Source organism: Embiotoca jacksoni, unplaced genomic scaffold (assembly GCF_022577435.1).
Source record: "Embiotoca jacksoni isolate LCO1_2020_lvr unplaced genomic scaffold, fEmbJac1.0.p SCAF_19, whole genome shotgun sequence".
NCBI classification, from domain to species: domain Eukaryota; kingdom Metazoa; phylum Chordata; class Actinopteri; family Embiotocidae; genus Embiotoca; species Embiotoca jacksoni.
Genome location: NW_027185329.1, coordinates 10,084,594 through 10,098,514, shown reverse-complemented (window position 1 = coordinate 10,098,514; position 13,921 = coordinate 10,084,594). Strand labels below are relative to the sequence as shown.

General features: G+C 45.0%; 1 protein-coding gene across 12 annotated transcripts in view; it reads left to right on the top strand.

Annotated features, from left to right (window-relative positions):
* Window positions 1–13,921, top strand: part of LOC138200603 (ephrin type-B receptor 3-like) — a 61,937-nt gene that overhangs the window by 31,916 nt on the left and 16,100 nt on the right. For 9 of the 12 annotated variants that reach the window (XM_069153432.1, XM_069153430.1, XM_069153427.1 and 6 more), the window contains exons 3-8: window positions 3,451–4,123; window positions 7,528–7,683; window positions 8,714–9,049; window positions 11,817–11,953; window positions 12,558–12,720; window positions 13,261–13,369. In XM_069153432.1, coding sequence (XP_069009533.1) covers window positions 3,451–4,123; window positions 7,528–7,683; window positions 8,714–9,049; window positions 11,817–11,953; window positions 12,558–12,720; window positions 13,261–13,369 — 1,574 coding nt within the window. The remainder of the gene's footprint in view (window positions 1–3,450; window positions 4,124–7,527; window positions 7,684–8,713; window positions 9,050–11,816; window positions 11,954–12,557; window positions 12,721–13,260; window positions 13,370–13,921) is intronic. The other 3 variants (XM_069153429.1, XM_069153425.1, XM_069153422.1) reach the window with 1 other exon arrangement.

Below are 13,921 nucleotides of genomic sequence, written 5' to 3'. Positions count from 1 at the left end.
ACAGACATAAAGCTACACAGAGGATGCGTATTTAAGTCCTGAGGCCTCTTCACATACCATATGACATGGTTCTGTTATGTGTATGTATGTGTACATGTATCTTTCTGTCTGCACTCAGACACAGAGCTGATTTCTCAGTCCCACTGTCTGCGCCTGCCTGTGTAGCCTGTGGCATCGCTTTATGATGCAGGTTTGTGTGTGTGTGTGTGTGTGTGTGTGTGTGTGTGTGTGTGTGTGTGTGTGTGTGTGTGTGCGTGTGCACGTGCGTGTGTGTCGACACCTCGAAGTGAACCTGCTATTTGGATTTCCAATTTTCACAATGTGTCCCTGCATTGTGTGTGTATTTGTGCTTAAAGCATATCATTTATGTTCCAAACCAGATGGGAGACGAAGGGGGAATTCCAGCTTATAGCAGGTTTCTCCTCAGACCTGGAATGACAGCCACAGGGCTTTCCACAACCAAACACTGATAACGATACACCGAGTTAGTTATCTTGTGGAGATAATAACTATTGTTATTGTCTACTATACAGACCCCCAGCATGCTGAAACATGTCACAAACAAGCTAAAATGTCCTTAAAATTAGCCTGGGTGAGCTTATTTGTACTAACAACAAACAAACTAATTGGTAGCACTGAGCTTGTTGGAACTTCAGTATTTCAGTTAAATCTTAAATAATAGTTTATCTAAGTTGCTATCAAGCTGGCTAACAGTTAATGTTCACTTTTAGTTTTTCTCTGGTTGAAGAAAAAGGCATCAAAACATCCATTAAAATGTATTTAAGCTGCAGTGAGGGGCTTTTCCATATAAATAAACATCCATTACATTCAAGCCAAACAAGTTCACACAATGCTGATTAAACCTACTGTATCATTACCACATAAAACTCTGTATTTCACATTTCTTTTGACATATTTTATGGGAGGAGCATGCACACACCAGCCGTGAAACTTCTAGTTGAGCTAAATGCTAACTTGAATGGTGATAGAATAGTTCAATCATACAGCATTTCTAGACTTAACAAATCTAATTGTGAAAATGGCAGGATTTTTTCCATGTAAATAAACATCCATTACACTCAAGCCAAACGGGTTCACACTGCTGAATTAGCCTGTCATCACTAGAGGGAACTCTAACTGTTTACAGAGTTTTTAAATCTGGTGTATGAGAAGAGATGTACACCAGAGACTTGCTCCGACCGAGACGGCTAACTTCTGGTTTAGCCAAATGATAGTTTGAATGGTCATAGAATAATTCAACCAAGCAGCTTTTCTGAACTTTATAAATGTTATCGCACCGAATTGCTCAAATTCTAATAGAAAACTACTCACATTTTTGGTCACTGTGACATTTTTATTCTATTTATCCACCGTGTTACAGTCTCAGCAGCAGTTTATCAGCTACTGCGGAGCCTCCAGTGTGAGCTTGCGCTGACAGGGTTTTTGTAGTTTCTCTCACTGCCTGAAGGGGGAGACAAAGGTTCTACTGCTGGTTTAAAGAACTCCTGCCTACGATCTTTAGTTTGTTCTGAAGATTAAGAGCTTTGCCAACATATTGCAAAACATGCTTTTCCAGTGGAGTTTTGGACCTTCAGGGTGAGTGATAGTGCATCACAGACACATTGGTCATTGTCATCTGAAAGTACAATCTGAAGCTTTGATTGGAAAGGACACAAAGAAAACGGAGTGGATCGGCAATCTTGCATAATGATTCATCTTGTTGGAAATCGATGCCAAGAAACTTGACCCTTTTTCACACGACCTACTTAATTCATTCGGGCTTGGTAAGCAGGCACTCAGACTGTTTGCCCACTGGTGCATGTCTCGGGGGGGTGACCTTTCTCTAAATGCACACGCACACAAACAGACACACACCTACACATATGTACACTCCAACAAACACACAAGAGCTTGTACAAACTCAGGCAGACAGGCTCACACAGGCGCATTTAAACAAAAACACACCCACAAACACTTGGCTTCATCCCTCTTTTGCGGAGGGTGATTTATTACACTGAACTAAATACCCATTGACACTTCATGCTTTTAGCCATCCCATTGACCTGGCTGGTGATTATCGATTCCCTCTGGTTGCTTCCTCCTTCGGCCTCGCTCCTGTTGGGCCATCATTTTAATGCCACAGCCAGGCTGCACCCATTCTCCCTCGCTCTCCCTCGTGGCCTCCAGGGTCTTGGATAAATAGCCTTGTCTCAACCACATCCATATCACCGCCTTAATTAAGATGCTCAGAGCTCAGAAGGAAACAACTGGCTCCCAAGAGCAAATTGGTGCCTATTTACCAGAGTTTGGAGAAAGTCAAATCTTCTGAGGCAAACTTTAGTCCCAGGAGTATATAGACATTTAATTTTGTTCTAGATATGCAGGAGGTGAGTGATTACAGAGACCATCCTTTAGTCAAAAGGTCACAGGTTGAATCTCATGGATCGAGCACATGTTGGGTACAAAAGGTTTTAGGTAAAACTTCACTACAACTGTTATTCCTTTGTCCCCATTGCTCTTTAAACATTGCCATGCCTTTTGCAAAACACTTTGAGTCACTGTTGTATCTGAAAGGTGCTATGCAAATACACGTCAGGTCTTGGCTTACGTGCACTCAAATGTTTGTCTGATAGAAAGGGAAAGGGGAGCAGATCCCTCAGCGCAAACACACACACTTAGACAGATATATTATACACACAGGAATTGCTGTTTGAAGTGAAATGATTTAATTGTGGTGTCCTCATTCGAGATTGAAAAATACATTAGATTACAGTGTCTCGCAGCAAAGCTTTTACAGTCTAGTTTGCTTGCACTCATTTAATGAAGCTGGTAATCAAAGTTTAGAAAATTTAATCCCATTTTATCCCGAGTAATTCACCCCCTGGGTACTGTAGTAGCACTGAAAGATGTGGAGGAGTGTAAAACAGAAAAGCATGAAGGTTAACCGGCTCCATTTTCCCCCTGCCTTTATTAGAGGACGTTGCAGTCATTGCTCTATAATTGAAGCGTAATTGGTTGTGAAGCAATGTGGCTGCTACTTCCAAACAGATATGAGGTAAACATGCTGTGGTGGCTCTGTGGCGAGGAGGTGACAGGTGGCTGTAATTGTGATGAATCTGCAGTCCTTGTCCCTGGCTTTTCGCTACACTAATCAGAGATGAAAGGCGCATCATGGCAAAAGCGAGGGAATGGAAGTGTAAATTCCACCAAAAAAAAAAAATCCCAGTTTCGCTTCGCTGCTTTTTCTCTAGGTCTGAACCTCTGCCCTGTTGCTTTTATTCCTTCATTTTTAAGCAACGTTACCTGATGTAGATTATCAAGGTTCGGTGCGAGGTGTGCAGAGATTGGTGAGCGTACTGTATATTGCACAAATCTGACACAAAGACACTGCAACAGATATCAACAAATACTTACAGCCTCTAATTGCTTCCTTATCTACTCTATTTTCAGTGGGAAGAGGTGAGCGGCTACGATGATGCCATGAACCCCATCCGGACATACCAAGTCTGCAATGTACGAGAGCTCAACCAGAACAACTGGCTACGTAGTGACTTCATCCCACGAAAAGATGTACTGCGGGTATATGTGGAGATGAAATTCACAGTGCGTGACTGCAACAGCATTCCCAACATACCCGGTTCCTGCAAAGAGACCTTCAACCTCTTCTACTACGAGTCTGACTCGGACTCAGCCACAGCCACCAGCCCCTTCTGGATGGAGAACCCGTATGTGAAGGTGGACACCATCGCCCCAGATGAGAGCTTCTCCATGCTCGAGTCTGGACGGGTGAACACTAAAGTCCGAAGTTTCGGACCTCTGTCCAAGGCTGGGTTCTATTTGGCCTTCCAGGACCTTGGTGCTTGCATGTCGCTCATCTCAGTGAGGGTGTTTTACAAAAAGTGCTCCACCACTATCGCCAACTTTGCCGTTTTCCCAGAGACGGCAACAGGGGCCGAGGCGACATCCTTGGTCATTGCACCGGGAACTTGCGTCCCCAATGCCTTGGAGGTGTCTGTGCCGCTGAAGCTTTACTGCAACGGAGACGGGGAGTGGATGGTTCCTGTCGGAGCCTGCACCTGCTCAGCTGGTTTTGAATCAGCCATGAAGGATACCCAGTGTCAAGGTGAGTGTTTCCACAACATATATTTTAGGTCAGTCCTGGATTTTATTACTTAACGTCTGTGCTGGTGGATTAAGAGGTTTCACATTCTTCAGCAGGGTGCACACGGTTCAGGCGCTCTCTACAGAACGATATGCTGTTTTGAGTCTTATTCCACAGTCCTACCGTCCTTGGAGGGGGATTTCCTCAAGACGATCAATAATGTATCACATTATAACTGCTGACAAAAACGTACATTTGTAGTTTAAGCACATAGGATCTGATGCTTCTCTGCAGAGTGAATTACAATGAGTGTGTCGGGTAAGGGGTCAAAGTCTGGCTGAAGGACACTTCATCTGGACACATAACTGTTGTGGACACACACTGATCGCTGCAGAGATTGAGTCTGGATTGTTTTGGCTGCAGGTCACAGCCTCTATCGCTCAACTGTTCAGCTGCCACATTAGTATGAGCCATTTATTGGCCTTGTTTTCTTTGACACATTAATCCAATGATTACAAGGCGAAATAATACGCACTAGATGACACGGTCAGCGGGTGGCCATTCACTCCTCTGACCTCAGCTGTGCCTTGCAGCTGGTTGCTAAATAAATGGAAACGCAGGCGAGGCTGTCTGTTTATGAAAGCTGGACAGATGATGGTTTCAGGTCTGATGGAAAACATGACACGTTCGCAGGGGTTGAGAGAAAGGTGAATTTAAACAGCAAGGTCTTGACTAAAATGGAGTGCAGGTGACAGTGGGGAGAAGTATAAATGGAAAAGTGTGTGTGTGTGTGTGTGTGTGTGTGTGTGTGTGTGTGTGTGTGTGTGTGGAGAGGTATGGGGGCGTATAATTAGGGTTAGGTTGTGCAGGTCAAATGAAGACAGCAGGATGAGAGTCAGCAGAGTTATTGATCAGCCGGGTTGATTGCGAGTTGTCTGTGCATGTTCTGTCCGTGTGTTGCTCGCTCGGGTTCAGAGGGCTCATTCTTCTTATGGCAGGAAGAGATGAGACCTTTTCTTCAACAGCCATACTGGTGATGAGGCATAGAGTGGGTGGATACTTTATACTAGCAGCTTATGGCAGACCCTGGATATTGAATACGCGCTCACCTTTAGAAGGAGAGTGTGTATGTGTGTGTGTGTGTGTGTGAGAGAGAGAGAGAGAGAGAGAGAGAGAAGGAGCGTATAGTAAATCTAAAGCATGGTGTATGTGGTTAAAAACTCATTTGTTTGTTCCTGGCAGCTCAAGGTTAAAGCCCTGGCGACTGGGCCCTGATAAAATGTTCTCTAATCACTAGAAACCACAAGGGATAAATCTTCTCCCCTTCTTTTCTCACATCACCTCTCCTCAGGTCCGCTCTCCTCTTTCCTCGTCTCCCACTATTTTACTCCATAGTCATTTCTCTTCATCCTCTCCTGTCGTCGTTCCAACATGCAGCATCTCCTCCAGCGCTGCCTCTCTCTGCATTAGTCCTTACTCCTCCAATTCCTTCCTAATCTGAAGGCCGTTGCTCTCATTAATAAGCCAGCAGAGTTACAGTAAAGATGTCAGCATTAATATTAATCGATGAGCCTTTTTTTTTTTTTTGCCTTTCCACTCGTTCGCTGCACATTTTTCTCCCCCCAATATTCCTCACTTCCTTCATGCATCACACTTTCAGAATACATTCTAATCAGTTCCTTAAGCGCTGTGTTCTGCATGAGAGGATAAGACACAGGGGAGTGAGGAAGAGCAGGGGGAGAAAAAAAGCTCCTCCAGGATTAGCATTTTCTATGCCTCCACCTCTTCCACCTCGCCCTCCCTTTTCTCTCTACCCCCTTGTCTCTCTTTCTTCCTCATTCTTTTAATGGTTCCTCCAAGGGAGAAATGGATGAAAGGAAAAGGGTGACCCCTTTACTCACTGGAAGTGATTGATCAGCACTTTCAACCTTTCCCTGAAAAAGAAAGAAGCTGCTTTTAATGGGAGTGCTCCCTCAACATCTTTGGTGAGGCTAAAATGTTCAAAAACCAACACTCTCTTCCCCTGTGAGTTGAGACATTTCTTGTAGTTTACTCGGTGTTGGGTGAACTGAAGTGAACTTTCATGGGTCAAAATATCAAATCGAAGGAGCTGTTCCACCACCTGGCAAAACTCGAGGTCATTTCTTATCTGTTTTTCAGGCAGCACTTCCTGCTAGCCAGTGGTGTGGATGGCTCTGATTAATGGCGAAAGAACAAATACACTCAGTGCTAATGTACACGCTGCAGCCTTCTGGTGGTTTTGTGCTAATATTGAACTTTGAAAACGGGGAAAACAGCAGGAGCTGTAAGTGGTCTGCCGGACAGATTTGGCCTTCAACCTCGGATATTTTCAACGAGGATTGTAAATCCAACACAGACGGGATGGTGATAATTATCATTCACACAGACAAACATGGCCGTGTGTCCTTGACATTGACGATCTAATGCGCGAGTGGGTCAGCTAATCAACTGGCCCCCGTAAACTTTGCCAGTCTTACCTGGTCCCGTCTTTTTTTATGAAGCACCGCGGCAAACTCATTCATCTTTTAACGAGGCGGTTTATGAAAGATATGGAGCCTGGATCTCAATGCTGCTGTCAATGTCTGCCTGCGCGTCTGTAGCTTATCACTTCAGTTATAAACTTCCAAACAGCTGCTATAAATGGAGGTAGGGCCTCTTCAAAGGCAAGCAGTCTTTTCATCTGATTAACTAGACTTCACTTAATCAAAAAGTAGTTTAGGTAAAACTGTGTTGAGAATAATGATCTCAAACACTAGAAGGATGCAGAAATGCATCGAGATGCATTGAGTTACTGTGTCTGTGCAGTCATCTATTGTTTGCAGACCCATATTTACACATTGGCATGTGACATGTGTGCCTCTCTGTTCATATATGTTTATATGTGTTTTTAAAGAGGGCTGAATTCAGTTGAAAGCAGCCAGCGTTTTGCTATAAAGGTTGTGTTTGTAGGTTGGGTTTAGAGCCTCCTCATCTGAGCATTGGTTTACACAGTCAAACCAAACATTTTAATTTTAATTTTAATTTTAATTTTAATTTTAATTTTAATTTTAATTTTAATTTTAATTTTAATTTTAATTTTAATTTTAATTTTCTGCTAAAAAAAACTCACGTCTTTTTCCGCTACAGTTTACGGAAGATGCGCTCAGCATAAGCAAGAAAAAGGAGGTCACATGGGGACAAAAACAAATCATGTACATGCACACGTGCACATACAAGTGTTTTAAATGTAGGTTTTTCTGCCATAAAATAATCCAGTACTCCATCCCTCTGTGAATGCTTGCATCCTACAGCTGCGGATTAGTTAGTCAAATTTAGTATTTTCCCTCCAGAGTGAGAGTGAAAAAAACATTTTAAGTTGTTATTCACACTTTACTTTTTCCACCTGTCTCTCTTTTGCCAACCAGCTTGCAGCCCTGGCACCTTCAAGTCCAAACAAGGGGACAGCTTCTGCCTGCCCTGCCCAGCCAACAGCCGTGCCAGCTCGGGAGCGGCCAGTGTTTGTTCCTGTCGAAACGGTTATTACCGCTCAGACACAGATTCTCCTGACTCCCCCTGCACAAGTAAGTGAACACTTTCTTCAGCTGACTATGTTGCACTAGTATGTTTTAAAGTTTCTTATTGCAATGCTTTAGGAAATCAGACATCCACTTTGTTTTATTTCCCACGGATCAAAATCAGAGCGAGATCAAATGTGTCGCTAGCCATAAAACAAAATACTTGATTGTGTTGTAAATGTTCCCACTTCCCTCTTTCAATTGTGCCATCGGTGGCTGATAAGAGCCGTCAGGACAACGTTCCTACAACGGCACACGGATGGCAAACAAGTCTGCTTGCTTTTCCAACGATATCCACAACTTTATCATCCGACCCCTCCCCATACCTTACATGTTCTCAGTGCCGCTGCCCCTCTACAAGCTGAAAGTGGAGCAATTACTCTCGTAGTGGTGCCTTCGTTAAGAGGAAAGTTGCACACATAGGAGTGGATTCATTCAATAGTGAAGAGAGAAGGAGATCTGTTTTTCTGTTGCTGGGGTGTGGGGTTGATTCTCCCACAGCACAGTGAGAGATAAGGCTCTGGTAATTGGATAAGAATTGCCAAGGCTCCGCCAATAGTTTGTCTTGCTCGTTCCCCCCAGCCCTTTATACACACACACACACACACACACACACACACACACACACACACACACACACACACACAAAGACTCACAGTGGAAATAAGCTTGCAATTCAAATTTGAACTCCTGTCCTCTTTCTTTTTTCAGAAGAACTGCTGTAACAGTCTCTTGTAATGTGGAAGAAAAAAAAAAAATTCTAGTTAATGCAAGAGAAATGTACTAATGCTACAGCACAAGGCAAATTCTTGGGTCGTGAATTGTGTTGATAGCAGCTATGGTAGAATGAATGTATGTGTGTATAATGATATGTAAACTGTGTTTTCTAATATGAATCTTTGTCTATTGTCAGGATGTCACTGTGCTGACACCAAGACACATTTCTTTACACCTATTGTGCACGGAGATTAAATTCATTCTCATTCCAAACCTATTTTCCTCATCTCATCCACTCTCTTTCTCCCTCTTTTTGCAGCTGTTCCGTCTGCCCCACGCAGCGTCATTTCCAGCGTGAACGAAACCTCGCTCGTGCTGGAGTGGAGCGACCCACGTGACCTGGGCGGCCGCGACGACATCTTCTACAACGTCATCTGTAAGAAGTGCCTGCCCGAGCGGGGAATGTGCTCGCGGTGCGATGACAACGTCGACATCTCGCCGCGCCACCTGGGCCTGACGCAGCGCCGCGTGGCCGTCCGTAACCTGCAAGCCCACACGCAGTACAGCTTCGAGATCCAGGCGGCCAACGGCGTTTCTAACAAGAGCCCCTACAGTTCTCAGTTCTCTGCAGTGAACATCACCACAAACCAGGCCGGTAGGTATTTCTGCAGCCTAGTGGCCAACTGTCAAAGATCAATACCGAACTTGTGGGCAATGCCGACTTTTAAAGGCTGGAAAAAAGATACAAAGAAACGTCAGAGAATACATTCTCAGCTTAAAAGTAGAGATCAATTTATTGTGTGCATGTAGGAGTATGTTACATATTTTCCCTTTGAACAAGGATTGAGAAGGAAGACATTCTTCTGAATGAGCTTAGAAAGGGACCTTTTTCACACGCCCACAGCATGCTCTGTACTAACACTGCTGCAAATAGCAATAGCGAGGCAGTGTGTATTGAAAGTGTTGAACCTTCAATATTCAAGCTGCCCACTGGTTCCAACCCACCACTCCTCCATCTCACTGCAACAACAGTAACTAGGCCAGTGTAGCAATCGGTGCTGGGATTACTAGCTAATATACACACAGAATTAATCCAGGTAGTAGTGATGGGCTACTGCATGTGTTCCTTTACGATGTCAAAAGGGTTCATGGTTTTTGGATCATAATACATGTCGGAGGAATGTAGGTATATCGCCTGGTTGTTTATGTGGGTCCAGTGTACCTTAAATGACCTCAATAAGTTTCAGTGCAGTTAAGCTGACTCTACACTTTTGTTCTGCAGAGTTGGTCTCTTTATTGAGGATCTCACAGGGTTGGATGTGTTTAGTCGCTATGTTAAATTTGCTCTTTCCGCAGGCTTAGACAACACCACGGATTATCCATTGCTCCTCCCCTTTCATCTCTCTTGTCTCTCCATGGCCTTGTCCTCCTCACCTCTAACCTTGTGTGCCTGCTCCCAAATGATGCTTTAGGAATGCCTTCTCTTTGTGGGTCTAGGACCCAAGGGCCCCAAAGGGCCCCCATGTAAGGGCCTCATTGTTTTATGAGGGCTCTGGCGCTGGGCTGACAGGGCCCACTGTCCACCCTTGGGTGCCTGGGGTCAGTTGGGTGCAGAGAGAGCGGTGAAGGGAAAGGACAGGGCAAGAGAGCATCAACTGGGATCAGATTATCCGTTTGTGTCGTCCCAAGACCGTCCCTGTGTGTACATTCACCTTTTAAGAACCAAAATAAATACGGAGGCGGTGATAAGCCCCAGGGGCCACCTCCATGGTTACTGCAACGTCTTCTCCCGGAGGAGGGCCCCTAATCCCTTGGCTAGAGTAACCAGGGGATCTGTCTAGGAAGTATTGTCTTCTTGGGGAGAAAGAGAGACATGGAGAGATGGAATGGACGGGGCTGGCAGGGGAGGGAGAGACTCAGGGAGGTTTGAGCACCAAAGAAAGAGACAGAAACAGAAGGTTGTCTGGTCACAAACGCCGGCAGCTGGGGGAGAAAGGAAATGCAAGGGGGAGGATCAAAGAACGAAAAACTGGGGATGTAAGAGCTTTTAACAAAAACAGGGAGAGTTGGGGTGTGGAGGAAAGCAGAGACACTGAAGCAGGATTTGTGTTCAGCCCGGACTAAATGTGGGATGATCATATAGCTTTGAAAACTCCACCCACACACGTACACCTTTCCAACATCGGATTGTGGGTGTCTGTGTCTACCATTGTCTGTAATTTTCCGAAACAGACAATCTGATTTTCCCACCCACATCGCGCAGTGATAAGCTGGCTGTGCAGAGGTGGGAGAGGAGCTGTCCTTAAGTCATCATACAACTGTCTGTAACAGTTTTCACATCTACAACCAAATACAACAGTCAATGTCTCCTTGGATAGACTGTTAAAAAAACGTGTATCCCAGAATTCAAACAATACTGGCCTCTTTTTCTCTCTCTGCAATGGCCGAGTTTTCACTCCACAGTTCTCTCTGGTCGTTCGGAAAACCGACTATTAACACGTCCAGCTCGGTTGGACGGCGCGTCGTCAGAACAAATTCTGTGGCACCATAACGGGGCCCTGAGACAGAGATGAGGTCGAGGTGTGTAGAGGTAAAAAAGAAAAGTAAAGAGTGGAGGAGGACTGTGAAAAAGGGAAATTAGAGAAGGCTGATTGTGTGCGAGCACTGGGGAAAAGTGAGGAACTTTGTTTTCGAAGAGAAGGTACCACACTGGAACGTGAACGTTATGAAACAAAAGCAGCAGACCGAGAGGAGGGAGTGAGTCAGAGGTACAGAACAAGCCTGAACTTAGAACAGAGGAAAGAGACACAGGGAGGCAGACAGCACTTGGCCGTTAATAGGCACATGTGAACAAAGCATGGAAAGCTCAAGTGGGTGGAGTGCCAATGTGCTTCATACACACTGTGATTGTGTATGCGCAAACCAATGCATGCATGTATATTTCTGCGCATATTATATGCAGTTTGTAGTTTTTGTAATAACTTTAAAAAGAGGGAAACTGTTTCCAACACTTGCTCGACACTGTGGAGTTAAAGTCCAGCAGTAAGCACGCAGTCACGTGTGAAAAGTCTGCAGCTGTATGTGTGTGTTCATTCTCATACAGTCTGCAGTCGCTGTATGACAGAGGAAACTGCATGTACCACAGACTTATCCATCAGTTTTGCACTTCGATTCTCTTGTCACCGGAGAATTTAACATCCCCTCTGCTTCCCCTCGGGACTCTGGGAGGGAGAATTTGAGCATTAGTGGGGAATGGCTCTGCATACTAACTATTGCCCAAAGCTTCTTGCAAAGCTCGCAGCCTTTGAGACTTTGTATTTGGCCTTCCGCGGACACACAAAGGGCAGAGAACTTCAAAAGACATAACAGAGAAAAACGATAAATAAAGCGGATTTTCCTTTTGTTTGTTCTGCCCTATGTAGCTCCGTCTGCAGTGCCCACGGTTCACCTGATGGCGGCCACAGCGAGCACCATGAGCCTATCCTGGCTGCCTCCAGAGAAACCCAACGGAATCATTCTGGATTATGAGATTAAGTACCATGAGAAGGTAAGCGGCAATGTAAGTGAACGCCTCTAATTCAATCCAATTTCATTCACTAGCATGGTCTCTGTTTCATCTGTGTTTCTGTACACATGTGGGAAACAATGCCACTGCTGATAAACACATGGTTGCTGTGAGGCAATTCATTTCCATTCTTGTGTGATCATCCTCCTCGATTTATTCTCTCTCTTTCCATCCCTTCTTCATGTTTCTCTCCTCTCAATCTGTTCCCACATTTCTATTATGCTCTGCCCTTTTCTGAACCCCGCCTGCCCTCATTTTTACCCCCCATTGTCTCTCTCAGTCCATGCATTATAAAGTTTCTGTATTTTCTTGCAGAGTCGGGACTGGATTTGCCTTGGGGAGAGAACAAAGGCACTCAGTGTATATCTGATCTGTTTGTTGTCCTCTTTCGCCAGATTAACATACCAGCTCCACTCTGCTCTCCCCATATCTCCCTCTTGCTCCCGTCTTCATATGTTGTTGTTTTTTTCCCTCCCCCTGCATGGTCAGATGGGTAAACTGTTTTCAGGGAGGGTAGAGGATCAGGGAAGGGATAACGATGAATGGGACAGCACCTGGGGCTGCTGTATTGTTTACCTCACTGTCTTTGTGTGCGCAGGATCAGGGTGAGGCCATTGCCCACACCATGACAGCCCAACGCAGCAACGCCCGCATTGAAGGTCTCAAGGCCGGTACGCCTTACGTGGTGCAGGTCAGAGCCCGGACGGTGGCTGGTTACGGCCGTTACAGCAGCCCGGCTGACTTCAGTACCAACCTGCAGAGTATGTTACTCCCATACCTACTTCATTACCCAGGGATATGTGGGGATACTTGTGGCTTAGTGGCAGTGCCTCTGTAAAAGTGTTATGCATAACGGGAGGCTCAAAAGCTTACAGCGTTAGAAGCTCTCTCCATGGAGACAGAAGTGAAATTATTAGAGAAAATGACTTATGATTTGATGATTTCTGTGCAGCCAGTCAAGCTATCATTCTCACTCTTTCTCTGCAGTGAACTCATCACTTAGCAGACAATGTAAAAGGACTGAAAAGTCTATTTTGCTGTCTTTATAAATAAATTTATTAGTCCCAGGTCACTCTTCATTCTGCTCAATACAGCCGGAGGAAAATAAGGGCACGATTTTACTTATGTAAGCATATGATTCTGAATGAGGCCTCAGAGGCACATGAGTCTACAGGAAGACTACCGGCACACAGTGTGGCACACTCTTCTGGCTCTTACATTAGATTGCATTCAGATTGCAGCTACTGTGAGTGTATGTGTGGCACGTCTCAGTAACCCCGTTCTCTCTCTGACACTTACAGCGGACCCTCCAAAGTCGTTGCAGGAGCAGCTGCCACTCATCGTTGGATCAGCCACTGCCACCTTGGTCTTCATCATCGCAGTCGTGGTCATCGCTATCGTCTGCCTCAGGTCAGAATATAACTTCTAAAAGAGTAAGGCATGAATAGATAATAGTGCGGCAAAACACTTCTACATAATGTGCTCAAACAACAAGGACTTACAGTAATATTTTTCCCTCAAGCTGAAAAAAAAGAAAAGAAAAATTAGATAGCTTGAAATGTCAACTTTGTTTGCATGTCCTCCAAACCACCCCAGAACAGTCTCAGTGGATTGCTGCGCCACCTGTGAGGCCACTGAATGCCAGATTAGCCTTCTGAATCTGTGAATAGTAAACAGCTTTGGCCAAAATGCTACTTTGCTCACTGGACACAGCATGGTGGAGCAGCTGTTGGGCCTGATAGGCCTGCCCTCATGGCCCAGCACTTCGAATCAACTGTGCGGCTGCCCGACCACAAAGAAACCAGATGCGCCCCTGTCTTCTGAGCCCAATTGATGAGGAAGATGCGAGCAAACCTTTCAAAAAGTCTGAGACTGCATCAGCTGGGTGTAACCACACTCGTTTATCCTTATACCACTCATTTGTCAAGCGGCAAAAATGGCGCATGTGTGTAAATACTGTAT